We start from the raw sequence: 13,661 nt of genomic DNA, 5'->3' as shown, positions 1-13,661 counted from the left end.
AGGGCCCTGGCAGAGAGGAGGAGCGTCTTGGCTGCAGTGACCGTTCAGCCTGCTGGCCTCTCTCAGTGTGGGGACGTCTTCTCGCTTGGTGTTGGGTTAACTCGCTCCTGGTCCTGTGTGTGCTGGTGGCGTTGCCCTCTGTGTTGGCCCCTGTGGATCGATTGCTCTTTTTCTTCCATGGTGACCGTGGTGACCTCCTCTCTAGGCTCTCCTTGGTGGTGTGGCTCCCGCCCCGTGTGTGTCTGTCTCTCTGTGTCCTGCCAGTGGTTTTACCCTATGGTAGGTTACGTCATGCTGTTCTACCACAGGGTAGAACCACGGACAGGATACCGGGGCACCCTCTGCATCGAAGAGATTCCTCGTCTGCCTGGCCACAAACAGCCCAGCAGCCAGGGACTGGCCCCCCTTGGGACGTCCCCCTGCTTGTGTAGCTCAAGCCTCAAAGGACTCTGAATTCTGGCTTGAGGCTTGTACCTAGGGTGCAAAGAGATGCTAAGGTGTGGGCGTTGGTTCAGATGAATTTGTGGACATATGGGGAAGGGTATGGTGGTGGGTCTGGGTTGAAGGGATGGTGGGGTGGTGGGAGCGAGGTGTAGACACAACCTGATGAACAGAATTGTCCTGCATCAAGGATTAGGAACACATTACTGTGTATTTATATTAGACTGCTTAGGTAGGGTGGAAGCAGGGTGACTGCTGGTCGTAGAGCCCTTTTGCAAGATTTAGAAAAAAATGTCCTTTCTCAAGACACTTCTGTGTTGAAAATGGTCACAATATACTGGTTTTATTAGGAAAAAAATGCAGCTTGATGCTGTTTGCAGGAAATTTGTTGTGACAAATGTACACATCTATGGTATTTTAACGTCATGTCCTTGTGCAGTGCACAGTCTACACAACTGTGCATGGCAACCCAGAATGCAAGGAGCCCCTTTGCCATTAGATGCTCTGGATATCAGATGGAAAGCCCCAGAATACAGCACCTGGAGCCAACACTCACACACACGGGTTTGCCTGAGCATTGTTGTCCAGTGCAGTTGTTCTGATTCATCCTAGGTCTGACCCTGCCCTGTTCACAGAGGTTAGCCCAGGGCTGATCGCAGTGGGGCTGCCTCTCCAGGATGCATGTCTCCAGACTATGTACTGTTTGACGGCAGAAGAGACTCGTGCCTGCAGAGCAGGTGAGCAGGGTGTGATCCATTAGTCCTGTTTTCCTCTCTCTTCTCTCATAGAGAGTGGTTTTTCCTCTTGTCCCACGAGGTGCTCAACCCCATGTACTGTTTATTTGAATACGCCGGGAAGAACAACTACTGCCTGCAGATCAACCCTGCCTCCTCCATCAACCCCGACCACCTCACCTACTTCCGCTTTATCGGCCGATTCATCGCCATGGTAAGATTCGCTGTTATCAGACCTCCAGGGAGTGCAGTCACAGACCTGTAGACCACCAGCAGCTCTGAAGGCTAGGTGCCCACTCTCTGAGCTCTGCCCTCATCTTTACAGAACTCACTAAAGATGCAGAAAGCTAGTGAGAGTTCCGGAAATAGTCCAGAGCACTGAAGAGGTTTTCACGTTCATTTGTGTAGGACTTGTCAAGAGAAAGCCCAGGGTCCCCGGATCAAAGTCTTCACTTAACACTCAGTGCATGTGCTGTCAAGGGTGGGGGATGACGGGCCGTCTCTGGGTGTTGCCGTGAGCTGGGTGGCGGTGTCTGGGAGTGTCCGACTGAGACTTGGGCCTTCTGGAAGGGGATGGGGAATCTACACTAGCTGAGAACAGGGCCCTAGTTGATCGACTGGTGCAAGATGTTGGAGTCATCTGGCAGGAGGAGGGAAGAGCAGGGATGGGGAGTTGGGCGTTTGTATTTATGTAGAAACAGGAGCACAGTGTAAATTTGGAAAGGGCGTCACCTTGTATGCATCCGGTTGAGTACCTCGTGAGCACCGAGACCCAGGATGGAGAAAGGGGAGCCCATGGAAGGCCCAGTCCCTCTGCCACGTTTGGTCGTTGGAGAGCTTTCACTACTAATTTGCCTTTGCTCCTTCCTCTCACTTCCTGAGTGAGCGTCAGCCCTGCTCCCCTCTCAGGAGGACCCAGGAGCCCATGACGAAGTATGTCCCCTGCCTTTGTCTGGAGGTTCTTGGCCAAGGTGCTTGGGCTCAGGAAGTGGGCACATTCTTCCCAGGTCTAGAGACCCGCCTGGCCCTGTGGCTGACAGGACAGACCAGTAAAACCCTAGACTATTACTCACTGCTGGCCCGCCAGCAGCAGCAGGGGCGTCTGCATTATTTTTGGCTGCCTCTGCTGCCCAGCTCTGAGCAGCAGTGAGTCAGGGCCGCCACCTGGGGCTGTGCTGAGCGAATCTCCTCTGTGTGCGTGGAGGCAGACCTCTGCTAGAGCGAGGGGCTGGTGGCACGCAGAGGGCCAGAGGTGGGTCCTTGTGGTCTGCAGGTGGGACCAAGAGGGCTACAGACCTAGCCTTCAGGCCCATGGGAGAGCCAGATGCTCAGGACCGCAGGGAGCAGTAGCCGGGCTCTGATATGGGGCATCTGAGGAAAACCAGACCTCTCTGCTGTGCCTCTTCTGTCCCCAGGCTCTGTACCATGGAAAGTTCATTGATACAGGCTTCACACTCCCTTTCTACAAGCGGATGCTAAACAAGAGACCTACCCTGAAAGACCTGGAATCCATTGACCCTGAATTCTACAACTCCATTGTCTGGATCAAGTGGGTCCCCTCTGTTGCCCGGTGCTGGGAGAGGAGGGGTCTCTGGGTGGATAGTAGGCGGGTGGAGATGCCCAGCTTCTAGGTCCCCCTGTCCTGGGACGCTGTTCTGGGCTCTAGGCCACCTGTGAGTCCTTGTGTCCCACGGGCACTGAGAGTGAGTGACGGGGCAGGACTGAGGGAAGACCCTTCTAAGACAGACAGCTTCCCTCTTGGTCTCTTGTGCCCCCAGAGAGAACAACCTGGAGGAGTGCGGCCTAGAGCTGTACTTCATCCAGGATATGGAGATCCTGGGTAAGGTGACGACCCATGAGCTGAAGGAAGGGGGCGAGAGCATCCGAGTGACAGAGGAGAACAAGGAAGAGTACATCATGTGAGTCGAAAGCTCTAGGGAGCCGGCGGGGCCCGGGAGGTGGGGGCAGAGACACAGCCGGCCGCAGAGAAAGAGCCTCACGCTCTTATCCCGGGGCACTGTCTTCAGCTAGGCCCCCTCGTGTGGCCCGTGGGTCTCCAGGGATGGGAAGAACCTTCCGTTTTGCACTGACCTTAGATGGCTGCCGTGGCAGTGATGTGCTGGCCAGAGCCAGGTAGCCAGAGCCCAAGGCCCTCTGTTCAGCCCCTGGGTGCTCCTTGTTCCCAAGTCATAGATTCATGACCGCAGGACAGAATTTCTTTGAAGAGGCATAAAAGTTCGACCACTCCTTTGTTCTCCTAACTGAAAGGGCATGTGTGCTCTGCCTGCTTAAAGCCACTGTCACCTGTGGGATTGTACACGAATGTGCCCATTCACTTCAGGTCCCTTGGGCCAGGCTTTTAACCCCCGTTCATCTGAGCTTCAGTCAGCGGTGACGGGAGGAGCAGAGGAGATGTTGAAGATTCAGATGTCTGTGGGTTACTGTGAGGTTTTAAGGGCCGTGCTCTGGGGCCGAAGTTGCCCGGGTGTCCCGCCCGCCCAGCTCGGCTCTCGGCTGCCTCCTTGCTGCCAGCAGTGGCCACCTCCCAGCAGACCCTGAGCTGCCCCAGAGGAGTGGGTCTCGGGCTCCCCCGACGGTCAGTCTTGGTTTCAGGCTGCTGACCGACTGGCGTTTCACCCGGGGCGTGGAAGAGCAGACTAAAGCCTTCCTGGACGGCTTCAATGAGGTGGCCCCCCTGGAGTGGTTGCGCTACTTTGACGAGAAAGAGCTGGAGGTGAGAGCTGAGTTTGTGGGGACCCTGAACCCCCGGCCCCTGGGGCTGTCCTGCCCTTTGATAGCCTCGCCGAGCACCCATAGCAACTCATCAGTAAAACCCCATGCTCTCCCAGGATGGCATCAGCAGGCACATACGGTTAATTTGGGTCTTGCACCTGCCCTTACCTGGGCTCTTGTTTGCAAGGGGTTGTCATGCAAGACTTGGGCTACCCATACTGTTAAAACTGCCGACAGAGACGTGTGGGGTGCTTCCTCCTGCCAGGGAGTAGATGGGGCTGTATGTGCCGTGGGGACGGGGCTGGTGCTGGGTACCTGACAAGCCCTCTCTCCTCCGTAGCTGATGCTGTGCGGCATGCAGGAGATAGACCTGAGCGACTGGCAGAAACACACCATCTACCGGCACTACACCAAGAACAGCAAGCAGATCCAGTGGTTCTGGCAGGTGGGCCCTGGGTCTGTCCCCACAGTAAGCGCAGAGGCTCTGGGCAGGCGTGTTTGGGCAGTACCCCCAGGAAGCGAGACCAGATTGAACCCCAAGCTTTTGGACGCTTGTTGTGTCATCACCTTCCTCGTCTTTGACACTCTCCTCGCCTCCCCCAACTCCCAAAAGGAGGGGAGAAACCCAGTCTTGGGATGATAGGAGCTGGGTTGTGGCCGCTGCATTCGACAGGAGGTGTTGCTGGCAGTGGGCCAGCCTTGGATGCTGGTGTGCGGGCTGGTGGGGACGGGGCCATGAGCAGGGAGGAAAGTTCTTGTAGGTCATGTGGTCTCCAGCTGGGTGGAACGGAAAGCGTGGGCTTGGCTCCAGAGAAACTGAAAGAGCTCCTTGTCCTGCATATAAGGAGTCAGTTGCTTTGTATGTGCGGGTCTTGTTGTTGTTATCACTTTGCCGTATAGCGTACATAAAAAAGAACGAGCAGAGGTAGGGTTTCTGTGGAGGTGAAGTTCACATACCATAAAATTTGCCACATTAAGTGTTTGGAGTGGCTCTTACAATGGCTTCTGACAGTGCTGTGCCCACAATCACCACTGTTGAATTCCAGTGCATTTCATTTCCCTCAGAAAGAAATCTCACACCTATTAAAGCAGTCAGTCTCATCCTTTGTATGTTTTTAAAGATGGAACTTGGGGGACTTCCCTCGTGGTTCAGTGCTTCAGCGCCCACCTTATGGTGCAGGGGACACTGGTTCGACCCCTGGTATGGGAGCTAAGGTCCCGCGTGCTGCAGGGCAACTAAGCCCACTGGCCACAACTGGAGAGTCCGTGTGCCACAACGAAAGATTCTGCATGAGGCAACCAAGACCCGATGTAGCTAAATAAATACATATTTTTTTAAAAAGTGGAACTTGGATGAGGAAGAGAATTTTTGGCCTGGAACCAAGAGCTGTCACATAGACTGGTGGGAATGATGTATACACACAGCCTCTTAGAGCGGCTTTGGGGTTTCCCAGGGAGTAACTGTCACCCACCCCCACAGACCATGCTGGGGCTCCATGTTCTCAGCCCCAAAGAGGGGCCCTGGCTCATTGCAGGGTTACAGGTCAGGGTGAAGTGCTGGGCTGAGTGGGCCCTGACTCTGCCTGGGCTTGCGGGGCTCCAGGTGGTGAAGGAGATGGACAACGAGAAGAGGATCCGGCTGCTGCAGTTTGTCACTGGGACCTGCCGCCTGCCTGTTGGGGGATTCACTGAACTCATCGGTACGTTTTCCCTGCCCTGATGGTGCTGTTGGGTGGAAGTGAGGACAGCCTAAAGCAGGGACAAGACTTCATGTCTTCCTGGAAGCAAGTCAGTGGGACTTGTCTGTGGTGGCGTCGGAGGGCCCTGCCTCAGGAAGGGGCTGACTTGGCATAGATAATATGTGTTCCTTTGGATACAGGTAGCAACGGCCCACAGAAGTTTTGCATTGACAAGGTTGGCAAGGAAACCTGGCTGCCCAGGAGCCACACCTGGTGAGTGTGCTGGTTGCAGGGGGAGGTGGCTGGAACCCGAGACCCGATGAGCCCCCAAGAGCAGCCCTGAGGCCGAGGTGGCTTCAGTGCCTTGATCCTGGCAACCTGTGTGTAGTTCCGCGGTGCTTAGGTTTGGGCAGGTGGGGCTGAGGTGTGCCTGGGCCTCTGGTCTTTCGGGAGTTGTGACAGTATCTATGTGCCTTGACAGCCATACCGGCTATGAAATACAGTAAGTCCCCTACATACACACCTTCACCTTGTGAGCTTTCAAAGATGTGAACGTGAGTTCGTGTGTCTAGTCATGTAAGTTTGCTCACACCTCTGGCGTACATTGTCACGTGCATGCATCCTCTACAAGGAGCAGGAAGTGGCAAGGGGATTTTCTTTAGCTGAGGAGGCACCGTTAGTTTTTGAGGCATAGGACCCAAATGTAGAATGCTATATGAAGGTTGCAGCAGCCGTTCAGAATATAATCCAGTGCTACCATGTCGCCTGTGATGAGGGAAAAAAGAGCTACCACCCAGACATCACTGGATCATTTTTTTTTCAAGGGGGTAGACAGGGTTGAGTCCAGCAAGGAACCAGAACCTGTGGCATCAACGTCAGGAGTGCAGCTTGCCCGCCATCTCCTATTGCTGATGATCCTTTAGCTCTACCGTCTTCCTCCTCCAATCAGGAGCTCTTCTTGCCTGTTCACTGGATGCCAAGTCCCTGTATTCCAGCTATTGTACTCTCTTTTTCAAAGCTCTGTATTGTAAGATTAAAAATGTTTTGTTTTTTTGTGTATTATTTGTATGAAAAGTATTATAAACATATTACAGTATGAATTTGAGCAAACTCTGGGAGATAGTGGAGGACAAGGAAGGCTGGCGTGCTGCAGTTCGTGTGTACGGGGTTGCAAAGAGTCAGACACTAATGACCGAAGAACAACAACTGGATAGCCACCTGTGTTAGTTGAGTACCTAGGCTAACTTTATTGGACTGAAGAACACATGGGGCTTACAGACATGCTGTTGGAACAGAACTCGTTCATATGTAGGGAACTTGCTGTATTGAAACACTCCTATTCAGTCGGCAAAGAGCTCTGTCCCCGGTCGTCTTCCGCAGTTCCCCATTTCCCCTGTAGCCCTGTCCCCACTCTGATTCCTCTGTGGTCCAGGGGCACAGCGGGGCCTTTGAGGACCCTGTTGTGTGTGGCCAGCTGGCATCGTGGTTGAGTCACAGGATGGGATCTCTCAATACCCCTGTGGCCGTTAGAGCTCTGACCTGTGCCCCGTGCTGACTGCCCTACTCTCCTTTCTTGACAGTTTCAACCGGCTGGACCTGCCACCATACAAGAGCTATGAACAGCTGAAGGAGAAGCTGCTGTACGCTGTTGAGGAGACCGAGGGCTTTGGACAGGAGTAACTGAGGCTGTCCCCCCACCCCCAACCCCCAGCACATGTGTAGTCTTGAGTCCTCCCTGCCCGAGAGGCCGCTGGCCATGTAGCCCCCGGGAGGCCCCTGCGGATGGTAGTCCTGTGTAGGACCACACTGTCATCAGGCTGGTGGCAGCAGAGCCTGACCTCAAGAGGCCCTGCCCTGCCCTTCGCTCCTCCCTACTGGCGGCAGCCTGGAATAAAGCCCCCATGCCACCCTTGGCCCCATCAGCCATTGCAAAGTCTGGAGGGCTGACCCTCTCTGCAAAGCTCATCCTTCTTCTCCCTTGAGACCAACCCTAGGTTCGTGTGAGTGTGCAAGGGAGGGCGCCCTGTGCTGAAGCCCTGGGCCTCATAGGCTGGTTAGGTGAGAGGGAGACTGGCCATTTGGGGTAGCTGTTCTGGGCTGAGGAAGCCCAGGGTCTTTGTCAGTAAAAGAGGTTCTATTTTGTATAGAACTTTTCCAGTGATCTATATAAATGAAGGTCTGAGGGAGGGGAGCTCTGGACCAAGGTCACCTCTTGTCCCTGGCTAGCCAGCTCCAGCCATGGAGGCTGAGCAACACGGCCCCTCTCTCCACTCAGTGCTGGCCAGCTTGTTCCCTCCAGCAGATAAGGGTCGTTACCAGCTGCTTGGATGTCAGGGGGATGGAAACCCCCTCAGATTTTCTTTTCCCTTTACATAAACTTGAAGCATTTGTGTGTAGGGCCGCTGTGTGTTCTGTGGTTGGTATGCTGCTGTCACTTCCTGTCAAGGAGCTGGTGCGCCAGGCATGGCTGGGACCCAGAGGCACCCAGCACCGTTGGTCCAAGAATTTCCAAACAGCTGCTCCTCTTAGGAGCCTGCTTCACAGTTCTGTGAGCTCGGGCAGGCCTGACCCAGTGGCTCAGTTTCCCAGCAGCCTTGTCCCCGAGCCTTTGACAGAGAAGGGGGGAAGGGGATTATTGTCCTGAGTGTCACCCCAACCTCGCTGCCTCCAAGAGAGGAGAACTCCCTTTGCTAGATGGAGTGATGGGGTTGCGTGGGGCTGACCTGCTAAGACCCTGGACCTCCAGGCGGCCCGTGCGTCCGGATGGAGAATGAAGTGTGTTCCTGCTACTGTAGAGTGTGTTCACTCTGCCTCAAAGTGTGGCTTTACCTGCACAAAAGAGACGACGCTCTTGGAAACCAGCAGAAGGGCCCTGAGCTGCTGTGCACAGTCTGACTTGATTGCTGGAGCTCCTGCCGACCTCTGCCATGGGCGTCCTGCCATGTGTTCAGATCTTCCAGGCGAACACACTCCTCTGGGAGGCTGGAGTGGTAATTGTCGCTGGGTCCCCGTGCAGGTCGTCAGGCCACCCACGGGGCTGTCTGAGGACAGGCTCGTGCTCCCAGGTCCTTGTCCTCCCCGTGCCACCCTGGCCGGTGTCTGCTCTGTTGTGTGTACTGATGCAAGCGGCTCAGCTCACCGCAGCCCAACCTCCTCCTTCCCTCGGATCGTTGGCTGTGCTTCCCTGCGGTGTCTCACCATGTTGGGGATTGGGGCGCAAGCCACCGTGCTATGCAGGGTTTGGGAGCCTCAGGCTCGTGGGCGTGCAGAGTGCGTTCATGTGGGTGTGTGTGTACATACGTGTATATAACTGAGGTGTCTGTACGGAATGCCCTTTGGTAGCTCTGAGTTGGTCACCAGATTGTTTTGTAATGCCCACCCCCTTGCCTTGGTATTGCCAGTTTCTTGTGCAATAAACAATCAGCAGCTGTGGGCAGTGTTGGTGTGGATGTGTCCAAAGTCACTGTCCTCCAGGCAAAAGGTCTCTGGGCCCCACGGACCCTCCAGGTCCACACAGGGGTGGAAATGCTATGACTTTGCTGGTTTTGAGAATTGTGTGTCATTAACTGAGACAGCCACACTTATGGGCGGCCCAGTCTTCAAGGATCACGGGCTTCAGCCCTCATTCATTTGCCTCACAGCTACCTTTGGCCTGGGTTTCTCTGAGCAGTTGCCATGACACCAGAGCATCGACAGCCTGAGGCTGCAAGTTGGACAGGTTTTAGGATCCAGCTCCTGGGTAGCCATTCATTTGAGAAACATTTCCTGTTTTCTTGAATTCCGTGATGATAGAGGGATACCCTGGACTTGAGCTCATGGTCAGCCAGGGGCTTGCCCCCCACTTTTTTGAACTTAAAGGTTCTGATGGGACCCATCGGCGCAGTGTTGATGCTTTTGACATGGAAGTGATTTTGTCTCGAATCAAGCCTTGCTCTGATCTGGCGTCTTTCTGGGGTGGGGTGGGGAAGGCAGAGGTGTGCAGAGCATCTTCTCCTGGGAGTTCATCAACCGAAGTCACTACCCCAACACCAAAGCCATTTCTCACTTGACAGGGCTATGCTGTACTTTGAGGAGGTTTTGACAAAAGTTCATGTGTTATACAGACGTCTCATAATAAATTCAAATTAAAACATCCCTAGTCAAAATTGTTCTCCCCTTTCCTATCTCCCGAAGTAGCTGCTGTTCAGTTTGCTGTCCTTCCAGACTATTTTATGTATATAAATCATATGTACATATAATTTAAAAGTATATTAAAAATGAGATCTTACACATGTTAAGCAACTCATCTCATTAAATGAGATAGTAGGGACACCTTTCCGTGTTCGTCAGCCTAGGTCCAGTGAATTCTGTAGTGTGTGATACTCCATGTTGTGGTTGTTCTGTAACACACCCACCTTTGTCCTAATGGGCACTGCATTTGTGTCCAGCAGTTTGCTGGTGAAGTCTCTCGGCCAGGTCTTGTGCACTGATGCTGCTTTTCTGGGAGGCAGCAGTCCTAGAGTTGGACTACTGAGTAAAAATTTTAAAAAGGTTTAAAATTCCAGGATAGGAAGGGTTCACAGTGAAAGCCCCCTTCTTTTGTTCCTCAGGCATTCTGATCACCATCTGGAGGCAACTATTGTTGCTGGTTTCTTTTGGATCCTTCCAGATAGACTTTAAAATCCCAGCAAATTGTACTCAGTTGCCCTTCAAAAAGGTTCTTGTTTTAACAGCCTTAGTGGTGGACAGGACCCCTTGCCACGCCACTCTGGGAACTGGATCTGTGAACTCCCCTGTCTGTTCTTCCAGTCCTTTCACGTTTCCATCTCCTAACTCTGGGCATCTTCGCTCTTACTTTTACATGATCAAAGTTTTTTGTTTGTTTGTTTTTAAACATTTATGTTCTATTCTGTAACCATAATGCTCTACTTTTTCTAAAGGTTTATTTAGAAAACTGAAAAGCAAGAAAAATGTTAATATTACTATAATGATATAAATGCTGTTTACTCCGGAACTAAATGGTATAATGCAATACAAATATGTATTCTTCATACAGCTCTTTAACCCTAGGGTTTCTAATTATTGATCTTTGCTTTTATTATATCCTCATTTTTTTTTTCTTACTCTGAAGTGTTTCAAGTTAAATTAGACAGTCAGGAAGGGTCCCCACCTCTACATGCTGTAATAAGTCCCTGATAAAATTAGCCAAAGCTGCAAAATTATTTTGGAAGTGAAGAACAGATCTGACTCTGTCACCCAAAGTCCTTAGTGGGGCTCAAGACTTTACATAAGTAAGACCTCACTGGATTTGGAAAGCTCAGCTGTTGCTCCCCCACTGTCCTTCTATATCAGGGCTCACGGCAACCTTCTAGAAAAACTTACACTAAAGATCTATGTGCTTCCATTCAGGGGGGAACGCTTATAAACATCAGGCTGTTCTTGGTCTTGAGCTAAACTTAGCAACAAGGCCCCAGTTTCATCTTGGGGAAGAAAATTGAGTCAGCGCTCAGAATTATTACCTCTACTCAGTTCTCAGCAGTCTGCCCCATGAATCTTTTTCTCTAGGACGCTCTGATTCTGAGGTTGGTTCAAGTTCCACAGTCACAAACTCACTTTCCTGTGGTCCATGCTGCGAATCAAGCACCTATCAGCTGACTCAGGTGCATGTGATTTATCTTTGGCATGCTATCTGTTATTTGTACCTTCTGAACATCATCCTGGACTCAGGGCCTCGCTCCAACTCAGTCGATCCCAGTGACAGTGATCATTGTTTTCTTTTTGATGCTTGTTACAATTTTGGCCCCTTCACCTTGACTCTCTTTCACCTCTCCAGATGTCCTTGATGGTCTCTGTGACATCGAATCCCAACTCTTTTTTGTTTTTGCCCAAACACAAAATCAACTCCTCCACTGAGCCCTGGTTCTTTTTGGTGTAAAATAGTACTAGAAATCAAAATGTGGGGGTTCCATCAAAATGGTACCATGAACTCATGACTTGATCAGCTTCTTGGCTCCACAACCATAAAAAAAAGAGAGAACACAAAATATAAAAAAGAGAGAAAAGGCTGGCTCAGAAACAAGATAAATAAGTTCATGGGTTATAAATAAAACAAAAATGCAGAATGTTGGGCAAGATGGAACCGTTTGGGTCTGCTGCACCTAGAGCCTGGCAGTGATCGCTGAGAGTTCAGCTGCTGTGGAGTAAAGGATCTAAGTATGCTCCAGAATAAATGGGGGGTGGGCACCAGTTGTGTACCTGATATGGCTTTGAGAAAGATGGAGGCCCAAGGAGGAAAACCCCTTAAGCCAAACCATCCCACTGGTTGTGGCCTGGATCTGTGACAGTAACCCAGGTTACTCTAGGCTAGGGCCCCAAACTGCCATTCAAAGACGAGGCTGCAGAATGGATGGCCAGCAGGACAGGACGTGGCAGCTGCAAAACCATCAGACAGGAAAGAATGAGTGCAGATGGAGGAGGAGGAAGAAAACAGCTCCCTACTGAGAAATTTTGGCTCCGCACTTCTGAGAAAGACACTCATGAGTGGTCTCTTGCCTGAAGGTCTTCTCTGTAAGGGCAGTAGGTAGCCAGTGGACTCTCATGGAGCCTTAAGTGTCATTGTTTTCTGGGGGGTGATCAGTTTCTCCGGAGATGAGTCCTCTGCACCTCACCTGAGAGGGAGACTATACCTGAGTCAGGTGGCCTGCCTATAGGCTTCCTGGGAGTAAGAAGCAGGAAGGAGCCAGGATTCTCGGAGTCCTGACCACTGACCTTTTCGTTCCCTCTGGCCTTCTCCTCTGGCTTGAGTCCCTGCAGCCAGCAGAGTGGAGGGAGCCAAACTGTACAGGGCTTTGGGGGCGGGGACCCACTCTTCTGTGTAGAAACTTTTACATACCCCAGTTTTCAACTTTCTTCCTGCCTTCCTGCTGCCCCTCAGTACTGAGTCTCTGAGGACTCACTCATTTCCTGTCTGCATCTCCCTGTGTCTGAGGTTAAGATTTCTCCTTGGTTAGTTACACTCCTCCACGTCCAAACTCTTTGTTAAACGACCTTGCCCATTGCTGAATCCTCTGATGTTCTCTCTGCCCTTGTGGATTAAGACTTTTCATAAAGCGTTCTTCACAGTTGTTTCAGCGAGTCTGGAGAAGGAGAAGAAGCGCTTCATCTGCTGTCTCAGTTAACTTCCTCTCCTTTGATAGGTCTGCCTGCGGGCAGCTTGCAGCTGTGCAAAGAGGTCCCCACGAGGGCTTGGCTGTTCTATTATATTGACTTTCCACTAAGCTGCTGTGTTTACCCCCGTGGCACTAACTCCGATCTTAAGCCTGAACCTTTCCCAGCTCAGAGCCCTTGTTGGCTTAGCTCCTGCTGTGTGAATTCTAGGCTGGGGCTCCTGCTGCTTGGTCACTACTCCTAATTTCCTCCTTCCAGAAATGTGTCGAATTCCCTTGTCCACCTCTCATTTGCTGCCTCTCAAATTGGGTCAGTTGGCAAGGGGAAAATAGGAAATCTTTGACATTCATTCGCTCTCGTTTTAGTACAGTCTCGGGAGGGAGGAAGGATAAATAATAATACGTGTATGTCAGGACTTTTTTCCTGTTTATTTTTTTAATTGGAGGACATTGTTACAATGTCATGTTGGTTTCTGCTGTACAGCAGTGTGAGTCTGCTGTATGTATACACATATCCCTTCCCTGCTGAGCCTCTCCCCTATCCTGCTCTTCCAGGTCATCGTGGAGCGCCGAGCTGAGCTCCCTGTTACACAGCAGCTTCCCGCCAGCTAGCTGCTTTGCACACGATAGTGTGTATGTCAGTGCCGCTCTCTCAGTTTGTTCCCCCCTTCCCTCCCCCTGCTGTGTCCACAAGTCTGGGTGTCTATTTCCGTCCTGCACATAATAGGTTCATCAGTACCATTTTCTAGATTCCATATATATGCATTCATATGTGATATTTGTTTTTCTCTTTCTGACTTTACTTCACTCTGTTATGACAGACTCTAGGTTCACCAGCATCTCTCAAAACAGAACTGATTTTTGCTAATCAGCCATGATTTTGCACCTTATCTCTGAAGAGCATCGACTTGGTTCCTAACTCTAGGAGC

The 13,661-nt window shown here is 51.7% G+C and overlaps 1 protein-coding gene across 2 annotated transcripts in view; it reads left to right on the top strand.

The window, feature by feature from the left end:
- WWP2 (WW domain containing E3 ubiquitin protein ligase 2) overlaps positions 1-9,717 on the top strand; it is a 147,141-nt gene extending 137,424 nt beyond the window's left edge. For both annotated transcript variants that reach the window (XM_027516113.1, XM_027516114.1), the window contains 8 exons: positions 1,230-1,389; positions 2,591-2,724; positions 2,954-3,094; positions 3,789-3,909; positions 4,249-4,353; positions 5,512-5,608; positions 5,788-5,860; positions 7,168-9,717. In XM_027516113.1, the coding sequence (XP_027371914.1) occupies positions 1,230-1,389; positions 2,591-2,724; positions 2,954-3,094; positions 3,789-3,909; positions 4,249-4,353; positions 5,512-5,608; positions 5,788-5,860; positions 7,168-7,267 (931 nt within the window). In that variant the 3' untranslated portion in view covers positions 7,268-9,717. The remainder of the gene's footprint in view (positions 1-1,229; positions 1,390-2,590; positions 2,725-2,953; positions 3,095-3,788; positions 3,910-4,248; positions 4,354-5,511; positions 5,609-5,787; positions 5,861-7,167) is intronic.
- The last annotated feature ends 3,944 nt before the right edge of the window (positions 9,718-13,661 follow it).

Source organism: Bos indicus x Bos taurus, chromosome 18 (genome assembly GCF_003369695.1).
Source record: "Bos indicus x Bos taurus breed Angus x Brahman F1 hybrid chromosome 18, Bos_hybrid_MaternalHap_v2.0, whole genome shotgun sequence".
NCBI lineage: Eukaryota > Metazoa > Chordata > Mammalia > Artiodactyla > Bovidae > Bos > Bos indicus x Bos taurus.
The sequence above is the reverse complement of the archived record's forward strand: the minus strand, read 5'-3'. Positions and strand labels throughout refer to the sequence as shown.